Here is a 24,421-nt window from a genome sequence, read left to right as displayed (position 1 = left end):
CTGTTCTAATCTTTCCATGAGTGATATCCATCACTTTGATTTATACCACACATAGGGGCATTATGTTTTAGGTCTGTGTGTGCATTTGTCATTCCTTCCTTTCATCTGTCTGTCCCCTTTCAGGTGAAAGTTTTAGATCAAGGTAAGTTTTTGATGAAGTTGAAGTCCAATCAACTTTTTAGAAATCAAAATTTATCAAAATTATAGAAGGTTTAACCAACATATGACAAAACAAAACAAAAAATTGAAATTGTGCTGACAATTTGCATATAGGCTACTTTTTGCCTATTTAATCAAATATGTAATAAAAGATATAAAATTGAGAATGGAAATGGGGAATGTATCTAAGAGACAACAACCCTTCATGTGCTACTTTAAGAGTAAAATGAGGTCCAAAAAAAGATATACACAAACTGTTTTTTGTTTAATTATTTGTAATTATTTGTTTTATATAAATGTTTTTTAAATTTGTGCAATTTGTTTTACAAATAACTCAATTTTATTTAATATACTCGAATGTAGTAGAAAGACGTCATTTTTAACTGCATATTTATCAAATTAAAAAAATTGCACTATTTACATTTTCGTGAAAATTTGCATACATAATCTTCTTACTTTATCAAACCAAATTGCAATTTAAAACAGATGTGTCCATGATTTGTTTTCAAGTTAGACAAGTTTGAATGATAAAATCAGTAGAAAACTGAATCTTTTTACCGATAATTCATAGTTTGATGTCACAAAAATAAAAATTCACGTTAGCAATGTCATTACCTCCCCTGTAACTGTATCGTATGCCCTTAAATGCAATCAAAACCCTATGGAACTGACTCGATATCTTAATATCATTCAATGGAATATATGCTCAGATATTTAAATCACAAAATAATGTTATACTGGTCAAGAGAATGTCTAAATGATATAACTTTTGCAAGGTGCAGGAATCTGATATCTGTTCTTACAATATCAATGATGTCATTATTTAAGTCATCTTTAAAAATTGGAGTTATCTACCTTTGTTTAGCTTTGTAGTTCAATCAACTACAACCAATGTTTTAGAGAGTGCAATATATTTGATTTTACTTCCCACTGATAATTAAAGCAATTTTTACCCTTCAGTGCTTTCAAGATACCAGGATTATAATTTAGTATGCCAGAAGTATGTTTCGTCTACATAAGACTCATCAGTGACGCTCAAATCAAAAGATTTTAAAGCCAAGCACTTTTACAAGCACTTTGATTTATTTATATGATTTGAAATTGTTGAACAATTTTATTTCAGAATGTGATGCTCTAGATGCTACATGTTCAGAATCTCTGACCTCAGTATCTGTTACCTGGCAACCATTTATTGATGAACAATCTGGAATTACAGGGTACTCCATCTGTATTGTCAAGATATAAAATAGTCATATTCATTCTAAGAAATATTTAATTATAAATTAGATATCATTAATTCAAATATTGTGCATAAATTGATATTGTTTTACAAGAAGCATTTCAAATTTTCGAATTATAAGAATCATGACTTATGATATTTTCAAAAGTAAAATAGGATTGGCAATGTGTTAGTTAACTGTTAGATTTGACTACTGATATCTTATACATCATGGATGTTCAATTGTTTTCTTATCTCTTAAAACTTTTGAATTATTTTCTTTTAATGAAATTTTAAAGAAATTTGCTCGTTGTTATTCACCAAGATTACTGTTTTGATTATAACTTTTTTTTTCTTTTTCTGACAGATATGAAATAGCTGTTGGAACCACATCAGGAGGTGGACAGATTAAATCTTTTTTCAGCATCAACACTGAAGCCAATTATTATACAGTAACAGGACTGACCTTAAATGGCCTAACAAAGGTAATAATTAAGTAAAATACTTTCTTGAATCAAGTTACTTCAAATCATTAATATAAATTTTATACATTTGACTGTCATTCAATCTGGAAGGAGTAAAGTATCGTAATGTGTGTTCTGAATTATCAAAGGGACAAAATTCAGTGGTTACATGGATTGACCATAACAATAATGGATCAAATGGAATAATCATTAGTGAACAGATTTTTTACTTGTTTTTGTCTCACCTTCAAGAATTGTGGCAGAATTTAAGACACATGGATGCTAGCCATTCAGCAACGTTTGCTCTTTTCATAATGTATATTATTGCTAATCTTCGCAGACGATATAGGCTCAGTCTTTATATGATCCCTGAGTTGTCAGTTGAAGTAGAAAAAAGGCACTGACTGGGAAAAGAAATGTGAGTTTGTATCCCCTTCTTTGCAGTCCAGTGAACAATTATACTCCCTAACAAGGGAAATAATTCATATATTATTGTAATTTGAAATCTGATATTTAGAAATTCCGATATTTGGTATATACATTCATTACAAAGTATACATGTATATGAGGGTCTGGATGGGGGGTCTGTTATTCTGTAAACATTGAATTTTCATCCCTTTTTTCTCTAATCTTCAAAAAATTAACCCCTTTTTTTCTCTAATCCTCAATAAATTAGACTATGCATTTCTCTAATATTCATTTTTTTTTTGCCCGTTATTCTCTAATCTTCATTTTTTAAGGACATTATTCTTTAATCATTTAACCCCATCCAAACCCTCGTATACAAGAAACAGATTTTTTTCATATTTACAACTTCAATGTTGTTGAACAGTTGACGGTCGTTACTTCTATTTTGTTTTGATTTTTTGCATGCATTGTTTGAAGGTTTCATTTTAATTTTACTATTTTTGCAAATAGCAGAGAACAGTTTGCCTCAGCATATCAATCCAACAATGTTTATCTAGTATATATATCCATTAAAGGTACCAGTTGGGAAGGAATATCCAGTATATTGTTTTTATGTCATCCGGATAGATAAATTTTGTACTGCCAGGCTATGATTTTCAAGAACATGTCTCATGATATTTTTGTAGGTATATGTATCCATCAAAGGTACCAATGGAGCAGGATTATTCAGTGTATAACTTGATATTTTTGTAGGTATTTGTATCCATTAAAGGTACCAATGGAGCAGGATTATCCAGTATATATTTTTTGATATTTTTGTAGGTGTATGTATCCATTAAAGGTACCAATGGGCAGGATTATCCAGTATATAATTTTTCATATTTTTGTAGGTTTTTGTATCCATTAAAGGTACCAATGGAGCAGGATTATCCAGTATATAATTTTTAATATTTTTGTAGGTATTTGTATCCATTAAAGGTACCAATGGAGCAGGATTATCCAGTATATATTTTTTCATATTTTTGTAGGTTTTTGTATCCATTAAAGGTACCAATGGAGCAGGATTATCCAGTATATTTTTTTTGGATATTTTTGTAGGTGTATGTATCCATTAAAAGGTACCAATGGAGCAGGATTATCCAGTATATAATTTTTCATATTTTTGTAGGTTTTTGTATCCATTAAAGGTACCAATGGAGCAGGATTATCCAGTATATAATTTTTAATATTTTTGTAGGTATTTGTATCCATTAAAGGTACCAATGGAGCAGGATTATCCAGTATATATTTTTTCATATTTTTGTAGGTTTTTGTATCCATTAAAGGTACCAATGGAGCAGGATTATCCAGTATATTTTTTTTGGATATTTTTGTAGGTGTATGTATCCATTAAAAGGTACCAATGGAGCAGGATTATCCAGTATATAATTTTTCATATTTTTGTAGGTTTTTGTATCCATTAAAGGTACCAATGGAGCAGGATTATCCAGTATATAATTTTTAATATTTTTGTAGGTATTTGTATCCATTAAATGTACCAATGGAGCAGGATTATTTGGTTTATAACTTTTGATATTTTTGTAGGTATGTGTATCCATTAAAGGTACCAATGGAGCAGGATTATCCAGTATATTTTTTGGTGTATGTATCCATTTAAAGGTACCAATGGAGCAGGATTATCCAGTATATAATTTTTGATATTTTTGTAGGTATTTGTATCCATTAAATGTACCAATGGAGCAGGATTATCCAGTATATTACTTTTGATATTTGTGTAGGTATTTGTTTCCATTTAAGGTACCAATGGAGCAGGATTATCCAGTATATAACTTTTGATATTTTTGTAGGTATTTGTATTCATTAAAGGTACCAATGGAGCAGGATTATCCATTATATTACTCTTGATATTTTTGTAGGTATTTGTATCTTGTATCCATTAAATGTACCAATGGAACAGGATTATTTGGTTTATAACTTTTGATATTTTTGTAGGTATTTGTATCCATTAAAGGTACCAATGGAGCAGGATTATCCAGTATATATTTTTTTGATATTTTTGTAGGCGTATGTATCCATTAAAAGGTACCAATGGAGCAGGATTATCCAGTATATAATTTTGGATATTTTTGTAGGTATTTGTATCCATTAAAGGTACCAAAGGAGCAGGATTATCCAGTATATATTTTTTGATATTTTTGTAGGTATTTGTATCCATTAAATGTACCAATGGAGCAGGATTATCCAGCATATTACTTTTGATATTTTTGTAGGTATTTGTATTCATTAAAGGTACCAATGGAGCAGGATTATCCATTATATTACTCTTGATATTTTTGTAGGTATTTGTATCCATTAAATGTACCAATGGAGCAGGATTATTTGGTTTATAACTTTTGATATTTTTGTAGGTATTTGTATTCATTAAAGGAACCAATGGAGCAGGATTATATAGTATATAACTTTTGATATTTTTGTAGGTGTATGTATCCATTAAAAGGTACCAATTGAGCAGGATTATCCATTATATAACTTTTGATATGTTTGTAGGTATTTGTATTCATTAAAGGTACCAATGGAGCAGGATTATCCGGTTTATAACTTTTGATATGTTTGTAGGTATTTGTATCCATTAAAGGTACCAATGGAGCAGGATTATCCAGTATATAACTTTTGATATTTTTGTAGGTATTTGTATCCATTAAATGTACCAATGGAGCAGGATTATTTGGTTTATAACTTTTGATATGTTTGTAGGTATTTGTATCCATTAAAGGTACCAATGGAGGAGGATTATCCAGTATATTTTTTTTTATATTTTTGTAGGTATTTGTATTCATTAAAGGTACCAATGGAGCAGGATTATTTGGTTTATAACTTTTGATATTTTTGTAGGTATTTGTATTCATTAAAGGTACCAATGGAGCAGGATTATCCAGTTTATAACTTTTGATATTTTTGTAGGTATTTGTATTCATTAAAGGTACCAATGGAGCAGGATTTTCTAGCATATTACTTTTGATATTTTTGTAGGTATTTGTTTCCATTTAAGGTACCAATGGAGCAGGATTATCAAGTATATTACTCTTGATATTTTTGTAGGTCTATGTATCCATTAAAGGTACCAATGGAGCAGGATTATCCAGTGTTAGTTCATCTAATGGTTTATACTTATCTTACCTTAGTCAAGGACTGCCTCCTTTATTACATATTGGCATTGCTGATGTCACAGAATTGTCAAATGTGGATATGTAAGTTTCCATTTGTAAGAACTGCTTTGCAGAAACATTTTTTCCAACATATCTATTGTATTTGTTTTATTTTCTCTCCTGTGTTGTACCCATTGTATATGTTATTGTTCGCTGTCTGTACACATCTATACATAGATTTTCAATTTATCTTTTTTTAGGATTGTAACAATTACACCTTGCAAACACAACTCCTCTGAGTCCATTTAAGAGCTCTTGTACTTGGTTCTATTATTTGTCATTATAACAACACTTTGTGAATGCAACTGCCCTGAGACCATTTGACAGAAAGCTTTTGATCTTGGTACTTTTGTTTGCGTCATATATGTTCTTACCTTATGTGTTTTAACTTGTTGTACCACCAGTGTGATTTGGACATTTTTATGTGAGATATGGAACTTTGACCATTTATTGGAGTACTGGAACAACAACACCTTTAGAACATAACTTCTCCAAGACTGTTTAACAGAAAGCTGTAACATTTGATACCATATGTAAAAATACATGAAATTCAAAAAAGAACATCTATTCCATTGACAAAAATCAACAAAAGCCTTTACTAATGTTTTGTTAACCAATTTGAAAACATTTTAGTTATAAGTATACTTCCCTAGATTTTTGCTTAAAAAATCAAACCAAAAAGCATATTATATTATTCATCTCCTTTATTTAAAATTACATTTATGGCTATGTTTTATATTTGACACTATTATAAGTAAGTAAATATCAAAAATAATCTTTATTGTTAAGCGGAGTATTTTTACAATTTCTTTTAAGGTTTACAGTTAGTATGCATCATTCTACACTTATTGACTGGTTATATTAATAGATTCTACCACATAATTGAGTGTGATATTATATTTATCTACTCAGAACAAGTTAATTTTCAAATTTAAAACTAGAGGCTTACTGAACATTTGAATTGTTTAAAATTTAACTGTGGAGAGGGGATAAATATTGTATTGCACGAGATTTGGTGGTGGAATCTTGCAAGAATTAGAGAAAAGGTAATATCAGATTTTATTGTCCCTGATAAAACAATATTGCTCTTGAAAGGCAAAGCAGAGGACAGTAGTTGGTATCCCAAGGACAACCAACTTGCTTTTCTCCTCATTTACAGTCACAATATTCACAGCGTTCCTAATATATTTATTTCCACTGTTTGAAGTTTTATTTCGATACATGTTTTATTGTTGCATGTAATCTCTTTCAGTGATTTCCAGGAAAGTTTTGACACATACAGGGCATCATGGGATGTGTCAGGTGACCCTTGTCCTGTCATTAAATATGATTGGCTGATACAGAGGCTTGATGGGAAGGTTGTCATGGATTGGCTGAATATGGGAGGTATGAAATACTCAAAGTTTGATATGAGCTGTTACTCTTAATAAATATTTATAGATTATTTATGTTTTTTAAACGAGATGCATTTTCTCATTCTCATCTCATCGAGGGGTGGAGCCCTGAGATGATATGAGAATGAGAAAATGCATCGAGTTTAAAAAAACATAAATAATCTATTTATCGCTATTATTTGTATTTTTCGAATATCATTTAATTTAAATTTCAGTAAAAAAAAGTATCTTATGCGATGATAATGCATTTTCTTTTGTGGTACTATTTTTTTTTGGCGTAGGCATATTTGATATAAATATGTAGTCTCTCAGGTAGTTCATTCATTTGAAAAAAGGTGTCTCATCTGGCGTGTTCAAATATGGCGAGGACCATTTTCACTGTTGATAAGCTGTAATTTGGTGTCTACGTATCAAAATAAAGTGAACGGTTGAATATAATTATAATGTATTTTCAAAGCAGACATAGAAATATACATGTATGAAGAAATGTCCATGCAGACAGACCTACGATGATTTGAAGTAGACTTATGTAAAAAAAGGACATTTGTTATCAGTTAAAAACATGATTTGATTACTTTTATTAACTTCCAATAAATTTTTTAACTGCGAAATTCACGGTTAAATATTAAAATGAGAAATCACCTTTGACATTTCAGCGCAGTCATCCGATAACATTTTTTTGTATAGTTCCGGCTAATCTTTTCTGATTGGCCGATATTCTAGCGCATGAATTAAATTAATACGCTGTTTCTAAGGACCTTAGAAACTAGCGATAATTTTCATTCTCACTCTACACGAGTGATATAAAAATTATCACAAAAAAACATCAAAGGAAAAATACAGATAATAGCGATAAATATATTTATTTTTTACAAGTATACTTTTCATCATATATTTGGGAAAAAGGCTAGTAGAATTAGGTAATTTCAGCATCATAGTTATTGTGACAGTTGGAGCAAATTCGGTCTTGCTTAACAGTCTTGAAATTTTAATGCAACATCTTAATTCCTGTGATTATACTAGGACAAGGGAAGATTGTTCTATCAAATTAAGTTAAAATCTGAATAAAGATTACAACTTACTACAGTATGGAAATATTGAAATAAGAATTTCATTGGCTAGCGCTAGAGTACAAGTGGCTTTGTCTTTATATTTTTCTATGTTAAATTTTGTTATTGGATGTCCTTTTGATTTTTTGATTTTTTAAGCTGTTATGTTTTTTTGGGATTTGTTTTTATGAAATTATGATTTGGAATGTCACCTTGGTATGTTTTTGTCAACATTTGATTGTTTAATTGATAAATTCAATGAAAATATTGCTGCCTATGATTGCTGTAGCAGTTTAAATTTAGGTGTGCTATTTATAAAGGAAGCCTCTTGTACAGTCTTACCTTTATTTTAAATTAATGAAAGTTTGCAAGAATATAACTACACACAAAAAAGACTTTTTGTTTTAGCAACTAATGATAGAATAAATGTTTACAATGTGTTACTTGTAATCATTGTCAAATTTTTCTCTATGATTACAGTTAAAACTTCTGGAATGAATGACGAACTTGAGATGTTGAATGGAGAATTATACTATTCTCTACTCAGAGTAACCAATGCCTTGAACTATACCTACATGATCAGATCCAATGGTGTCACAGTCAAACAAGAACCTCTCATCCCAGGAAAAGTATTTGATGGAGACCTGATAGGATATGATCTAAATTTTATCAACTCTAAATCCATGGTAATGGCCAACTGGGATGGATTTGGATTACCAGTAGATGCTCAATTGGATGTCATATCAGGTAATTTTCGTAATTTACTAACTATTATTTGAAAAGGGGGCCTGGTGGAATAGAAAAGAACATTTTGAAGCATAAATTTATAGGATTAATAATATTCAACCTTATCATAAACATTTTAAAATACAATTCCTTTAAAGATGTGTTTGTATTGCATTTAAACATCTTGCCACAATTACAAATTTTTATACCCCGGCTTTAAAAAAGGGGGGGTATACTGTTTTACCTCTGTCTGTCCGTCCCATGAAACTTTCTTCACATTTTTCTCAGGAACTACAATACAAGGATTTCTGAAATTTGATTTCAGGGTTTATCTAAGTCAGCTATATCGTGTGATGCGTTTTCAGATTGATCACTTGACAACTTCCTGTTTACTGAACACTTGTAAGATTTTACACATGATAGCCAAGTTGAAAATTTTCGTCACATTTTTCTCAGGAACTACAATACAAGGATTTCTGAATTTTGGGTTCAGGATTTATATAAGTCAGCTATACTGTGTGATGCGTTTTCAGATTCATCACTCGACAACTTCCTGTTTACCGAACACTTGCATATTTTTACACTATTAATATTATCCACTAGGGGCTGGGTATCATCAGTGAGCAGTAGCTCGCAGTTTCACTTGTTTATTACTTTTTTTCAGGCAATCAAGGTCTCCATGAAGATATTGTTGAATATTTGGATAAAAACCAAGCAGTAGAATTTTATGAAGTTGCCTTAGGAACAGACAGACGGTTCTCAAAAACAAGAGACAACATTGTTCCATTTACTAATATTGAAAAAGATAAAAATGTTACCTTTTATGACCTTGACCTTGTTCCAGGAACAGGAATGTATTACTTTACAGTCACGGCTTACAGTGCCTCCCACTCTGTTGCTATAGTAACATCAAATGGTTTTCATGTGGGATTTGGTGGTAAAATTACTCGTAAGTAAAAAATTATGATTTTACATGTTAAGCAGACTTCGTTGAAATGTTAGGGTAAAAAACAATATTACTGGTTTTAGTGTATATCTGAATATGTAGTGACAACCATGCAAAAGTATTAACAAACTGTTTGAAGTTTATTTTCAACAATGAATCAGTGTTGTGTGCAAAGATGTTAAGCACAACATTCTATTCAAGTTTGAAATAAATTCTGAAACCAAAATCAATTCTTTATACACAAAACACAAATAAACAAGATTCTTACTCTGACTGACACAATAGAAAGAGTTGAATTTGTTTGAGTGTTTTTTCTTTAATTTCATATTTGTTCAAATATTTCATTTATTTTTTATGTCAATTCACTGTGTCCTGAATATGTTGTTTGTGATACCTTTTAATTGAAACTTATAATTATATATTTGAACTTAAGAGTATTGCGTATGTTCTTTCATTTGTTTGATCATTTTTCTCAATTTTCTTTATTGTTACTATTTTCCCCATTATTCTCCATCCCCATCATGACCAAGTTATGGGAATTAGGAGATGGAATTTAACCTTTTAGTTCTTCTTTCTTTTTTTTTTTTACATTAATATTGAAAATTGTAAGGGTCTTACTTTAGTATAACAATTTTCAATATTAAAATTAATTAATTTGTCAGAATTTTGTAACTAGATTGACTTCACATTACATCAGATTGATATAATAAAAAAATGCATTCTAAGAATTATAGTGGTCCTCCTTCCATGCAGATGATATTGCTTACTTTTAAAATAGACAGAACAACTTATGCATATTTTTAATGACAATTGTAAATACTTACAGCTGGAGATATTGTAATGGGAGACATTGTGACGACAGACACTTATTTAGAAATTCAGTTTGCTGGTTTCTCCTCTACAGTAGGCATGCTTATGTATTACGTAGCTGTGGCCAACATTTCAGGAGAAGTTGCTGAAACTGATTGCAAACGTTATGTAAGTTTTAGTGAATAAAGTTTTACTGTAGTTCACTTTTGGTTAAATTAAATTAGTTACAAAATTTTTTTACAATTTACAAAAGTGTATTTTTTTTAAAGCTGTAATAATGAAAAACATCTAAAAGATTTTTAATTTTATGTTCTAAAACAAAACAATAAAAAAATGTCTAACTAAAACCAAGAAATGTGTTTTTTAGAACATTGTAATTTACAATATATCAATCAAGATAATGTGTTGCATGTACCATCAACTCTGAATTATTGTTACTGTTAGATGTGGGATAAGGGTCAACTAGGCAGCAACCACACAATAATATTAAACAAAAGACAAACTTTCAGTAATCAACTTGACAAAATCGGTAACCTTATGATAAAAGACAAAATGTATATTGATATAATAAATGGTCGCACAAAGTAGTATAGATCAATAATGTCTAACTTTTGAAACAGATTGCTGGTGGAAAGGCAACAGAAGAAGACAAATCCAGGATATTTAATGTGTTTCCTGTCACAAATATAAATCAGAATACATTTTACAAAGTAGAGAATTTAGATCTAGAATTAGGAGAAAGTTATGTTGTCTGGGTTTTAGGTAGGTTGTCTTTAAGATTGGTTTTTAAAATTCCTTTACAATATTCTACAAAATGCTATTTTTTATTCCCCACCTACAATAGTAGAGGGGCATTATGTTTTCTGGTCTGTGCATCTGTTCATCCGTCTGTCCCTCTTCAGGTGAAAGATTTGGTCCACCTACAACAGTAGAGGGGCATTATGTTTTCTGGTCTGCGTCCGTTCATTCGTTTGTTCGTCCGTCCGTCTGTCCTGCTTCAGGTTAAAGTTTTTGGTCGAGGTAGTTTTTGATGACGTTGTAGTCTAATCAACTTGAAAAACTTAGTACAAATATTCCCTATGACATGATATTTCTAATTTTTCATTACGGTCCACTGAATATAGAAAATGGTGCAAGTGGGGCATTCATGTACTGGGGACACATTCATGTTTTTGAATATATACAGACCACTTTAGAGTTGCAGAAATGTTAATATAGAATGAAAGTTCTTCAGATATAAAGCAAAGTTTTTCAAAATATTTGTATTCATAAAAAGAAACATAACATGATGAAATCAAATATATATAAATTGCCATGCTGACTAAATAGAGGCCATTTGGCTTTCTAATCTTATGCTTCTCATCCATCTTATCAGAGATGCTTCAATTGTAATACATCATTTTCCTTAGTATGCCTATTTTTATATTCTTAAAGTTATTTGAAACCAGGGCTTCCAAAACGGTCATATATTCTGGTCATTTGTATAATGTCCGGTAAAAGACCGGCTGGGAAAAGCATGAAACGGTCATAATTTTTTTAGTTTTCAAGGCTTTTTCGGTCATTTTAATATAATTCACGATCTTTTTGACCCAACATTTTGCCTTTAACAGCCATACATTTCCGGTCATAAAAGTGACATGTTGATTAATTACTATCAAAACAACCCTTACTACAATACTTTCTAATTTTAATCAAGGCTAATTAGTTGTTGGACAGCTGAAAACTATACCTGTTCAGGTGACAGGTAAACTAATTTCAGTACCAGACATCGTATAAATTTAATCGTTTCATTCACAATTACTTTCGTACATTTCAGCGGTTTGTATCTAATTGATTTAGTTCAAAAGATCAAATTTATAATAAATACATTTATAAACTTGATTTGATGAAACATTTAAAAAGGTTTTACATGAAAAAATCGTCAGAACTACGTTGTATGAAGAAGAACACGTGTGCGCATGTGCACAGGTGGGAAATTCAATTATGCATCCTACATTTCTTCAAAATTCTAAAACTATCATTGATACCTGTACCTAACGTTCATTTCAAGTATTTTGTTGAAGAAATAACGTGGAAAGAGCTTCTTCGCTCAGTCGTACTATGTAAACGTACACGGATTTTACGTATCCATGTTTTACCATTGTCAAGTCAACATCCGGTTTTGAAAAATGTGACTTTAAAAAGGAAAATAAAGTTCTAGACAACGTCAATTTGCACAAATAAAAAGTCTTATGCAGATATGACCACGCTGATGTGCACACTTTGAATGATGCAATGCCAATTTTAACAGTTTATGACAGAACATCAAATTTTTATCAAAGTAAAGTTTAATATCGTTTTTAATCTAATGTCAATCATTGTGATGGCCATCTGATTACCATAATTGCCTTTTGTGACTTAGTCTTGGGGATTAAAATTCGGATCAGATATAAAATGTCCGGCTGGCTCAGAAAAGTTTTGGAAGCCCTGTTTGAAACCTCAAATTAAAAAAAAAAGATGATGATGCAGGATGGTTTTTATGCCCCACCTACAATAGTAGAGGGGCACTATGTTTTCTGGTCTGTGCCTCCGTTCGTTCGTCCGTCTGTGCGTCTGTCTGTGCGTCCTATCACTTCAGGTTAAAGTTTTTGGTCAAGGTAGTTTTTGAAGAAGTTGAAGTCCAATCAACTTGAAACTTAGTACACATGTTACCCATGACTTGATCTTTATAATTTTAATGTCAAATTATAGTTTTGACCCCAATTTCATGGTCCACTGAACATAGAAAAATGATAGAGCAAAGTTCAGGTTAAAGTTTTTGGTCAAGGTAGTTTTTGATGAAGTTAAAGTTATATCAACTTGAAACTTAGTACACATGTTCCCTATGATATGATCTTTCTAATTATAATTCCAAATTATAATTTTTACCCCAATTTCACGGTCCACTGAACATAGAAAATGAGTGTGAGTGGGGCATCCGTGTACTATGAACACATTCTTGTTTATAACTAAATGGATAGTTTTCATTATTAAATTGATGTACACAAACTTTTTTCTGAAAAATTTCATATTTAAAATAGTTTGCAGCCATATTTTTATCTCATAACAGACCGAGAGAAAAATAATGGACAATTATACAATATGTTTGCCTAAAAAATTATTAATTTATACACAAAAGACTAAGTTTATGATATATACATGCATTGGTTCAAGAATTGGATAAACAATATTTTTCATCAGTCACTCATTTCATATGACTTTTATCTAGCTATGAGTGGAACATAAAAGTCGTAAACAAAAGTCATCCATTTCTCTTCCACATTTTTTTTTTATATCTCAAAACTTATTTTACTGGTTTATATATTTTAAATAACCTTCTTTTCATGCTTTCATAGCACAGGTCTTAATTAATCGTATGTTAAACCTTGATTTTTAGGAATTGACAAGTCTGGTGAGTGTAGTTTAGTTAGTCATACATTCATGGTGGACACAACACCTCCTATAGTTGGAGAACTTACAAGTGGGCCTGACTTCAATATGGTGAGTTTGTATTTCTATACATGAATATTTAAACAAATTAAGAAGGAAGATGTGGTATGATTGCCAAGGAGACAACTTTCAACAAGAAACCAAAATGACACAGAAATTAACAACTATAGGTTACCGTATGGCCTTCAACAATGACCCAAGCCCATTCCTCAAAGTCAGCTATAAAAGGCCTTGAAATGATAATGTGAAATAATTCAAACCAGAAAACTAACGGCCTAATTTATGTATAAAAAATAAACAAAAAACTATTATTTAATATTGCTAACCAAAGAAGTCAGATATGAATAGATTAAATGCACATAACATCTGTTACTTAAAATTGGTGGTTAAAACAATGAATATGTTTTATTATATATTTGATTTGCTTAGATGGCAAAAAGCTTGTATGCAAGTTTTCGTTAAAAATTTACTGTGGGCTCGAAACTGTATTGTATGCCCTTAAGGGGTCACTTTAAACTTAAATTACAACACATTTACACAGACATTCTAGAGGTGGAAAAAAATGCTTTTCTAATTATATTGCATTAAATGAAAGTCACATGAAACATTGAAATATAACACAGTTAACTTCATTAAATCAGAAACATGGATGTATCATGAACCCAACCAAATGTTTAATTCAAATAATGGTTAGTGATACACTCATTGAATTTATTATGATTTGATTATTGATTTTCATTTGAAATACATTTTCCAGAACGTAACGTACACTCCCGAGAGTACTACATTGACAGTAACATGGGAAGGCTTTAGTGATCCTGAATCTGACATTGCATTATTCAAAATATCACTATGGAATAAATCCTCCTGCACAGATCAAAGCTCTGAAGTACTGATGGTGGATTGGATAACTTTGGGTTCCAACTATTCTCAATATATTTTTACAGAACTTCAACTTCAGGTATAATAAAGTGAACTTCACTTAATATTGTACCAAACACCTTAACTAATAATAATTTGGCTTGTTTAATTTTTATAAAATTTTGACAAAATATTTACTTTGACAGACACTAATTTTGATCATTGTGAAGCTTAATATTAACCTTAATAACAAAACCAGATTGAAACGTTCAACTGATTTGTACAGAGTTCATGTAACAAAATATTTGTTCCGGTGTGACATTTGTTCCGCCGGAACAAATTTCATATGAAATATGTTCCACCGGAACTTATGTCACAGAAAATATGTTCCAGCACTATAAAATTTGTTCCAGAACTAATTTTTTAAACAAATGTGAAATAAGTTCTGGAACAAAAATTACAGCACCATGAGTTTTGTTCCAATACTAAAATTTAAAAGAAAAGGTGAAATAAGTTATTAGTTTTGAACAAAGGTATTTTATAGAAATCAATGAAAATGTTCTGCTCGTACCTATTTCACAGAAAATAAGTACTGTGCTTGCATGGGGTACATTTGCAATTAAATGCATGACTGTAGGATGGAGATAAGAAATAAAAGTGATGATAATGTATCATAATTTGTATCTATGCTCAGGGACTAAACTTGAGAATTTCAAACTGGGAGCCCAGACCAGATATTTTATAATTATTTTCTAAATGTTCAACTTAACTTTATCTGAAAGTTTAGGGGCCCAGCTCAAAATCTAGGAGCCATGGGTGACTGGGCTCCCTTTAAGTTTTTTCCCTGATGTTTTATCCTTTATGTGGTATTCGACCTCCTTGTTTCCTGTTGATCTGTCATGGGTGTTATTATCAAACATGTACTTAGCTATGGTCAATGCAGTTTTTAAAGAGTGTGTCTTTTGTTTCTTTGTCTTTTAAAATAATTGATCAGTCACTTTGTCCTTTTTTAAAAAGTACAAATGTTCATCTTTAACTATGATACCTTTTTTGGGGGGAATGACTTTTATTATTATTTTTTATTCTACTTTTTCCTGGTTCATAATTGTCATTTTTAGTATTATTAATTGAGTATGTTATTTAACTTTTGCTGAACTCCACATGATTCAAATTGGATGTTTACACTTTTCATTTATTTCATTATCAATATAATACAGACTAAATACATGTTTTTTTATAATGACTTTAAACTGACTGATGACAAGTGCTCAGTATATAAGATAACTTGTTTAACCAGTGGAACATATTTCATAGACAAGGAACTTATTTCACCAGGTGAGGAACAAATTTCACCAACCTAGAACTTATTTCACCAGGTAAAGTGTGGAACTTTTTTCATATAGATGGAACAAATTATATAGAAATTGTCTGTGTAAAAAGTTCTCCCAGAACAAATTACCTGTGAAATTAGGTCCACTGGAACTTTTTTCACAGGAACAAATTTTGGCTCACATTATCTCCCTATAAGGTTATGTACCACTTCTAGGAGGCTCGAGGGTACATTTATTTTTCATTACAAATTGTATATTTTACTTTATTAGTCGTTACTTTATCATATGGTATAAAAATCATTCAAAAAAATCAAATACGTTTTGGCCCAAGATGACTTTTAAAATGTGTATATATCATTGAAAAAGCTCCAAATTATCTTCCTTTGGTGCAAAAATGCCATATTTTGGCATTTAATTTCAAATGTCTTTTTGACCTCATAGGTGACCTATAATTATTTTTTTTAGTTTGATATTAACTTTATTTTTCATGTTAGTACCTTTACAAAAATGTATGCTGCTTTCAAAGGCAAATTGTGAGCTTGAATGAACGGTAACCCCATATTTTTATTTTATTTTTCTATTAAGTATATGATAACGTTCATTTATAGAAATATATAGGGAAATCCTATATTTAAAAAAAAATTATATATACCTGCGGTGTTAAGTGCATATTTCAGATATTTGCAGTAGAATTCAATACATTAAACAATTTCCAACTCCTCTTTGTAAATATGTTCTGAATTGAACATATCAAAACAGCAATGCCTATTGATTTTTTGGCATAAAAATATAAAGATAAAAATGAAAGAAAAACTCAACTACAAGGGTTTCAATACTTTATGTTTGTCATTTGAAAGAAAGTTTGTATAAAATGGTGATGACACAGGTTTTTTTAAAATATGCTTATCGGAGCTTTTATGATACTTGTAATATAAAGATCATAAAGAAATATAGACAAAACTATAATAATCTTTCAGAAAATATTATCGGCAACATCAGAAAATCTCTCTGAATGTGTATACATGAAGTGAAAGCACCTTCAAGAATATTAACAAACACTGAAAAGAATTCTCTATGGTTTGGGGTCGTAATTTTATTAATCCTTGTTCCACTTCACCTTTTATTCATAAGATGAGACCATGATTTACCTGTGTTAATAAGACAGCTTTATAAGATCTTTTCATTTTATAACATTAGATTTAATATTTGCTTCTTTGAAAATTTCAAAAAAGTAGTGTTTTAAAAAAGTTACTTGCATATATATTATCTTTTTCAGGAAAACACTCCTTACATTATAAAACTTATGGCGAGTAATAATGCAGGACTATCAGTCAGTATAACATCTGCCCCTGTATTATATGACTCTTCAGTACCAACAGCAGGGCATGTGGTTGATGGAACAGATTTCAAAGATAGCAGAGTTTGGTTTGGATCTTCTTCAAGTATTACAGGTAGAATTTACAACAGACTTCTTAAATATTATCTACCTTTGTAAATATATTGACTAACAAAAAATAGCAGCACCCCTTCAATTCTTCTAACTTTGTATTTAACTCACCTTCTAGTATGAATATTTCCAAGCTTTTTGTGCTAGTCTGTTAAGATTTTCTGAAACCATATGGTCAATAGGAACCAAAGGCATCTTGTACCTTTTGATTTTCATTTTAGGAACATTTTTACATCTTGCTAACCCTGTTGGTCCATCATGTCCTGTTCAAGCTGTATCCATGAAAAATGACCAAGGTTGGAAAAAGATACAGCAGATAGGCTTCAAAGATCCCAGTGGTCAACAATGGTCACTTATCCACAGACAAGAGAATGTCCAGAACTTACTGTATGATGATGTCATTAGTATAAAGCTGGCAAGAGATGTTCATGCGAGACAAATGTTTGCTGGGGCATACATCAGACCTGCAGAATTCGAAAATGGTGGAATTTATCAGGTACTGTATATTCAGAAATTATTGAGAGGTTTTTATAATTGAGAAAAATGCAACAGAATTGTAAATGCAATATATTGAACTTGCATTTTGAAATATTTCATACAAATTAAACAGGATTCTTTTCAATATCCCAAGAATTAAAATCCCATTGTAGTCTAAAATTACAAAATAGCAATAATAAACACACACAATAATTTCTGAATTTATAGTAATACTAAATTTTAAATGAAAGTGAAGTTTTGTTCTATACCGACTTTTGAGTAAAGTATTTTTAAATGACCCTATCTTACCCATAGCAATACTGGTACTCCATCTATGCAGAAGTCTGCTCACCAAAGACTTGTATTTATGCTTTGGCAAACTTAAAACCCCAATAATGGAGTAATATTTTGGGAACAACTTATTGCATACTTTCATATAACCTTCTATATTTATGAGATCACCCTAACATTTGTAAAAAATGTGTTCATAATTAAGGATTGAACCACCTGTTATAACAGTTTTTCAAATAACTGGTGATTTCTTGCATTCCTTCAAAATAATCATATAAATCATTAAGAAAATGAAAGATATAACACCAAGAAAGTCTGCTTATTTCAAATAAACCAGGCTGTCTTTCAATGATGCTGATCTAAAGATGATTTATTTTGATAAAGTATGCATTTGATATGAAACAATTTTATCTGAAGATTTTTCATTTTAATGGAAAAAGTTGAACATGGGTATTAGATTATAAATTGTACTCTTACTGATAATTTTTTTTGATTGCTGTTCCTTCAGAACACTAACACAAGAGCCAGAAAAATTCTATTTTTGTTACATAGCTGAAATGTCATGATCATGTAGGCTCATAATCATTGACGATGATTCCACTGTGCAAATTAAACTACCCATTCCTTGTGTTAAAGGTATCAGTAAAGGCTGCCAGTGGTGAGGGTATACCTGTTACTGGGATCATGTTATGGGACGGCCCTGCAGATGGTATAGCTACTTACAATTATATAACTGAAGATGATTGGACCCTTTATATATGTGACTGTTGTCTAGAGGATCCTACTGCAGAGGTTTAAAATTATATTCTGATGACACTATCATATTCGTATACATGTGCAGTACATTTTGTATTTGCATTTATTTTCAATATCATGACTAATTTTTCTTGATAAAAACATTGTTCTTTCAAAGTTTTCAAAGGGTAAGAAAGATCAATCATGATATTAAAGTTATCAAAAGTACCTGCATTATAATTTAGTACGCCAGACATTGTTAATAAATCTGAGAAAATTTTGAGATTATTTAATCTTTATTGCATCACAAAGCTTTTACATGACGATTTACCCCATGAGTTGCATTTCACATTAAAGTTTCCAGATCTAGCATTTTAGTATGAAAGTTAACATTTTACAATCCCTAATGTATTTTGTAGACCTGCTCTTTTTGTAACTGTTCAACATCTTCTGCTACTACCACACCTACTTTTACTACAACTGATACAGTGACTACTGCACAACCTCCATATCAGATTGTAAAGAATCCTAATGAAACAGTAGTAACTCAACCTGTGGACACAGAACTTCCTGTAACACAGTCAGCATGTGGTATACAGATATTGACAGGTATGGTAATATAGAAAAAGGGAATGCCTGTCGAAAGATGTAGTGTATATTTATTTAAAGTTCTGTTGATAGAACAAAGACTGAAGCCATTAAACCTAAAAATGGTGTGAATAGTCCGGCGGCTACAAGCATATTTCAGAGGAATTGTGCACATCCTGTTACAAGCATGAAATTTGGCATAGACCTTCTTCAACTATTACTCTTTAATTTCAGATAGGGAGGCAATTGAAAAAAATGTCTCACTTCCGGTAAAATCCAAAATGGCGGACGTCATACTTAAATCTGCCCAATATCGAAGACTAGTCTGTAAAAATGTGTTATTATCATGCTACAATCATAAAAGTTGGTACAAACCTTTGTTTTTTTACTACTGTTGGATAAATTAAATAGATAAGATGTCTTCAGAAACCCTTCTTCCGGTTAAAATCCAACATGGCGGACATTGTACTTAAATTAGCTTACTTTTGAGGGAAGGTAATTGAAATGTGTTTTAAGGTATTGCTACTATCATTACATTGTGCAGGAACCTTTCTTTGGTGCTTCTGATGGATACAATGTATAAGACATATGTCTTAAAAACCCTTACTTCCGGTAATATCCAAAATGGCGGACATAGAAATATCAATTTATTATTCAAATATTCAACTTTTTTCAAGATGTAAAGAAAATGATTTTTTTTTGTGCTGGTCATTAAACTTTTGGCTTTAAGTAATCCCCAAAACCACTTATTTTATCATGTTGTAAATTTTTAAACATAAAGTTGACACTTCCGGTAAAAATATGACGCAAATTTCAAAAACGAGTCCTCAATCCATTTCTTCGATGTAGAGTTTTGGATAGATTGATTAAAACAAAATAAAATCACTATGGTACTAATACATATTTAGAATTACTACTTTAATGGCCAAGAATACATATTTATTTACATTCACCACCACATGCACACAAGGTAGTTCACAGTAGACCCGATTTTCAACAATAAAAATGACCGTGGCATCCTTTCTTACATCCACAATGTACAAGCATCTGAAAAAATGATGAGGCCTCAGAAATAGTTTTTTTTTAAAGGGACACTCTTTGTCCCTTCGCATTTCATTAGACTAGGAAGTATAAGAGCCAATCCCAAGCTCGTCTCACTAAACACCTGCATTAGTATATTGCACGTTTTACATGCTTGAAAAGACTAGACCAAGTTGTGGGCCTCACTTATAGTTAGCCTTCCGTTTTGTGCAAAAAAATGATTTTCTTGCTCTGTTAATCATGTAAGCTCCATCTGATAAATTTGTGCGATCTTACAGTAAAACCCTGATGATTTAGGCTGATCAGTCATCATTCTTTATGTTTAAGTCACATCTTCAAATACCATTAATGTCTCCTACGCATTCTTTTTTTTTCCTTTTCAAGCAAAGAATGAACCGTATCACAACCGGTAAAGGTATAGGTCTGAAATAAGTGTGTGTGATCACTCATTGCCTAGTGCATTGAAAAGGCCATGATAGATATAAATTAAAATATTTTTGCCTCCCTAAACACAATCCATAGTTCGTTTGCCCCTATGTCACGGAATAGCGAAATAGTATTGACAGAATCATCAGTGACTGTTAATCATGACTCGTTCAAGTTCGTGTTTCACTGCATCAGACATATGCACCATGATTTTAGTTCCTGTCTCTTTATGTGAGCATGGTGCTACTCTTGAAATACATCACGTGGTGGATAAAATAGAATATCTTGAGCATTTGTTGCTACAACTACCATACTCATCAAAGACTTCATCCACTCTTGTTACTGTTTCAAGGTATTTTATTAAGGTAAGGACATAATACCCAATCATCATACTCGTTAGAAAACACCTTGAAACTGTAACAACAGTGAATGTAGTGTCGGATGCGAACATAGACAATACTGGTAGTTTGTAAGCTGCTAAAAGAAGCAAGAGCAACATTTAGGGGTAAGGGGATACACAGACGAATCCAGGGTTAAAAACATCCTCAAAATAGTTTTCTGAGAGATGACGACAATAAGAAAGAACTTTTAAGTTTTTATTCACAGCAGCTTGCTCACTACAATTTTGAGTACAAGGTAGTTGTAGCAAAAATTTCTCAGGATGTTCAGTGTTATCCACCATTTGATGATGTTTCAAGTTTAGCACCATGTTTACACGACGAGACTGACACTAGAAACAAGATCGATGTGTCTGATGCAGTGAAACACAGACTTAACTGAGTCATGACTCGAACAGTCGATACTGATATGGTATTGCTGTTTCGCTATTCCGTGACATAGGGACAGACAAACTTTGGTGTGCATTTGGAAGGGGAAAAAGCATAAGATATATATCAATCCATGACCTTTCAAATGGTCTAGCCATAAAAATATTGTGAATTGCGGCCTAACGAGTTTGCTGATTGGGTATTATGTCCTTACCTTAATAAAATACCATGAAACTGTAATACGAGTGGATGGTATCTTGGATGTGTATTGTAGTTATAGCAACAAATGATCAGGATATTCTATTCTATCCACCACGTGATGTATTTCAAGTTCAGCACCAAGTTCACATTTAGAGGCAGACACTAGAATCATGATGCATGTGCCTGATACAGTGAAACACGAACCTTAACGAGTCATGATTCGCACAGTCGTTAATGATGATGCTGTCACTACTGTTTCGCTATTCTGTGACATAGGGGTAGACGAACTATGAATTGTGTTTGGGAGTGCAAACGACTTTGGATTAATATCTAGCAATGGCCTTTCAAATGCACTAGGCAAGGAGTGATCTGACACATTTATTATTATCCATGCCTTTACCTATTGTGATATGGTTCTCTCTTTGCTTGAAAGAGAAAAAAAGACTATTTGGGAGACATCGATTGCATTTGAAGCTGTGACTTTAACATAAAGAATGAAGATTGATCAGACTAAATCACCAGTAATTTACTGCAAGATCGCACAAACTTAACAGATGGGTATACCATGGTTAACGAAGCAAGAAATAACTATTTGTGCAAAAAGGGAAGGTTTTTTTAGGCTATTTCCTCAACTTCGTCTAGTCTTTTCCAGCATGAAAATCATGCAATATACTTAGGTAGGTGTTTAGGGAGACGAGCTTTGGATAGGCTTTTATGCTACCCACTCCAGGCGGGGACAAAAAAGGAAAACTTTAAAAAAAAACTCTTTTTGAGGTCTTATCATTTTGTCAGAAGCTTGTACATTGTGGAAGTATGAAAGGATGCTGCGGTCATGTTTTATGTGGGAAATCGGGTATCCCGTGCACTGCGATGTGTGCATGTCGTGGTGGTCGTTATTTTTGGCCTAACATTGTAGTAATTTTAGATGTTTTAGTACTATAGTGATTTTATTTTGTTTTAATAACTCAATCCTAAACTCTTCATCGAAGAAATGGATTGAGGACTCATCTTTGAAATTTACGTCATACTTTTACCGGAAGTGTCAATTTTATATTTATGCACTTGCAACATGATAGAATAAGTGTTTTTGGGAATAACTTACAGCCAAAAGTTTAATGACCCACACAAAAAAAAAATCATTTTCTTTACATCTTGAAAAAAGTTGAATATTTGAATAATAAATTGATATTTCTATGTCCGCCATTTTGGATATTACCGGAAGTAAGGGTTTTTAAGACATATGTCTTATAATTGTATCCATCAGAAGCACCAAAGAAAGGTTCTTGCACAATGCAATGATAGTAGCAATACGTTAAAACCCATTTCAATTACCCTTCCTAAACAATAAGCTTATTTAAGTACAATGTCCGCCATATTGGATTTTAACAGGAAGAAGGGTTTCTGAAGACATCTTATCTATTTAATTTATCCAACAGTAGTACAAAACAAAGGTTTGTACCAAATATTATGATTATAGCATGATAATAACACATTTTTACACACTAGTCTTCGATATTGGGCTGATTTAAGTATGACGTCCGCCATTTTGGATCTTGCTGGAAGTGAGACCTTTTTTTCAAATGCCTCCCTATCTGAAATTAAAGAGTAATAGTTGAGGAAGGTCTATGCCAAATTTCATGCTTGTAACAGGATGTGCACAATTTTTCACAAAGCCGCCGTACTAGAATTGTACATTGACTCTTACAATACAGATTTAAGATTTTGTGTTTAATTATTGATTGGTTCATATACCTAATCATGATAAAAATGAAATTCCAGAGCATTCATAGTGAAAACTTCATGTGGGTTATCACCTAAATAATTCATCTGATTAAATACAATCAATTTCTAATCATTTTCTATGTCCTGAAATTTTTTTTGTTGTTTGTGGAAGTTTAAAACATAGTATGAAGATGAGTTGATGGATTTAGAAAGGTAACATTATTTATGTCCCGCTGGTAGTCAAAGAGGACATAAAGGTAACTCTTGTCCAGCGTACCGTAGGTATGTCCTGATTTGGTTTCCATTCTCTAACATTAGTTTTGCTCAACCAAATGTTATGAAACTTTTACACAACAATTGTAACCATCAAACACAGAACAGGGTATAGAATTTTGTTGTGTCACATTCACCGTTCCTTTATGAATGGAAAAAAAATCTTTATTTGTCTTTTCTGCACTCTTACTTACTTTGCCTCAACCTTATGTTCTGAAACTTAAACGCAATGCATATTTCCCCCAAACACATATGAAGATCGACTTTTGGTAGTGTATTATTCACACTTCTTGTGTCATTTCCTTTTATAAATTATAAATTGGAAAGTTTCCTGTTGCCAATCTCTAATTTTACTTTGCTTCAATCAAATGAAATGAAAATTATACACAATGCTTATTATGTGACCACACAT

At 31.4% G+C, this 24,421-nt stretch overlaps 1 protein-coding gene across 1 annotated transcript in view; it reads left to right on the top strand.

Annotated features, from left to right (window-relative positions):
• Positions 1 to 24,421, top strand: part of LOC134726609 (uncharacterized) — a 73,651-nt gene that overhangs the window by 25,995 nt on the left and 23,235 nt on the right. Inside the window, exons 23-36 of the mRNA XM_063591020.1 lie at positions 1,283 to 1,376; positions 1,746 to 1,863; positions 5,350 to 5,498; positions 6,709 to 6,842; positions 8,380 to 8,646; positions 9,290 to 9,574; positions 10,398 to 10,549; positions 11,002 to 11,143; positions 13,797 to 13,900; positions 14,607 to 14,810; positions 17,318 to 17,492; positions 17,710 to 17,984; positions 18,893 to 19,048; positions 19,411 to 19,600. Coding sequence (XP_063447090.1) covers positions 1,283 to 1,376; positions 1,746 to 1,863; positions 5,350 to 5,498; positions 6,709 to 6,842; positions 8,380 to 8,646; positions 9,290 to 9,574; positions 10,398 to 10,549; positions 11,002 to 11,143; positions 13,797 to 13,900; positions 14,607 to 14,810; positions 17,318 to 17,492; positions 17,710 to 17,984; positions 18,893 to 19,048; positions 19,411 to 19,600 — 2,445 coding nt within the window. The remainder of the gene's footprint in view (positions 1 to 1,282; positions 1,377 to 1,745; positions 1,864 to 5,349; positions 5,499 to 6,708; positions 6,843 to 8,379; positions 8,647 to 9,289; positions 9,575 to 10,397; positions 10,550 to 11,001; positions 11,144 to 13,796; positions 13,901 to 14,606; positions 14,811 to 17,317; positions 17,493 to 17,709; positions 17,985 to 18,892; positions 19,049 to 19,410; positions 19,601 to 24,421) is intronic.

This window comes from Mytilus trossulus, chromosome 7 (assembly GCF_036588685.1).
Source record: "Mytilus trossulus isolate FHL-02 chromosome 7, PNRI_Mtr1.1.1.hap1, whole genome shotgun sequence".
Lineage (NCBI taxonomy): Eukaryota > Metazoa > Mollusca > Bivalvia > Mytilida > Mytilidae > Mytilus > Mytilus trossulus.
The sequence above is the reverse complement of the archived record's forward strand: the minus strand, read 5'-3'. Positions and strand labels throughout refer to the sequence as shown.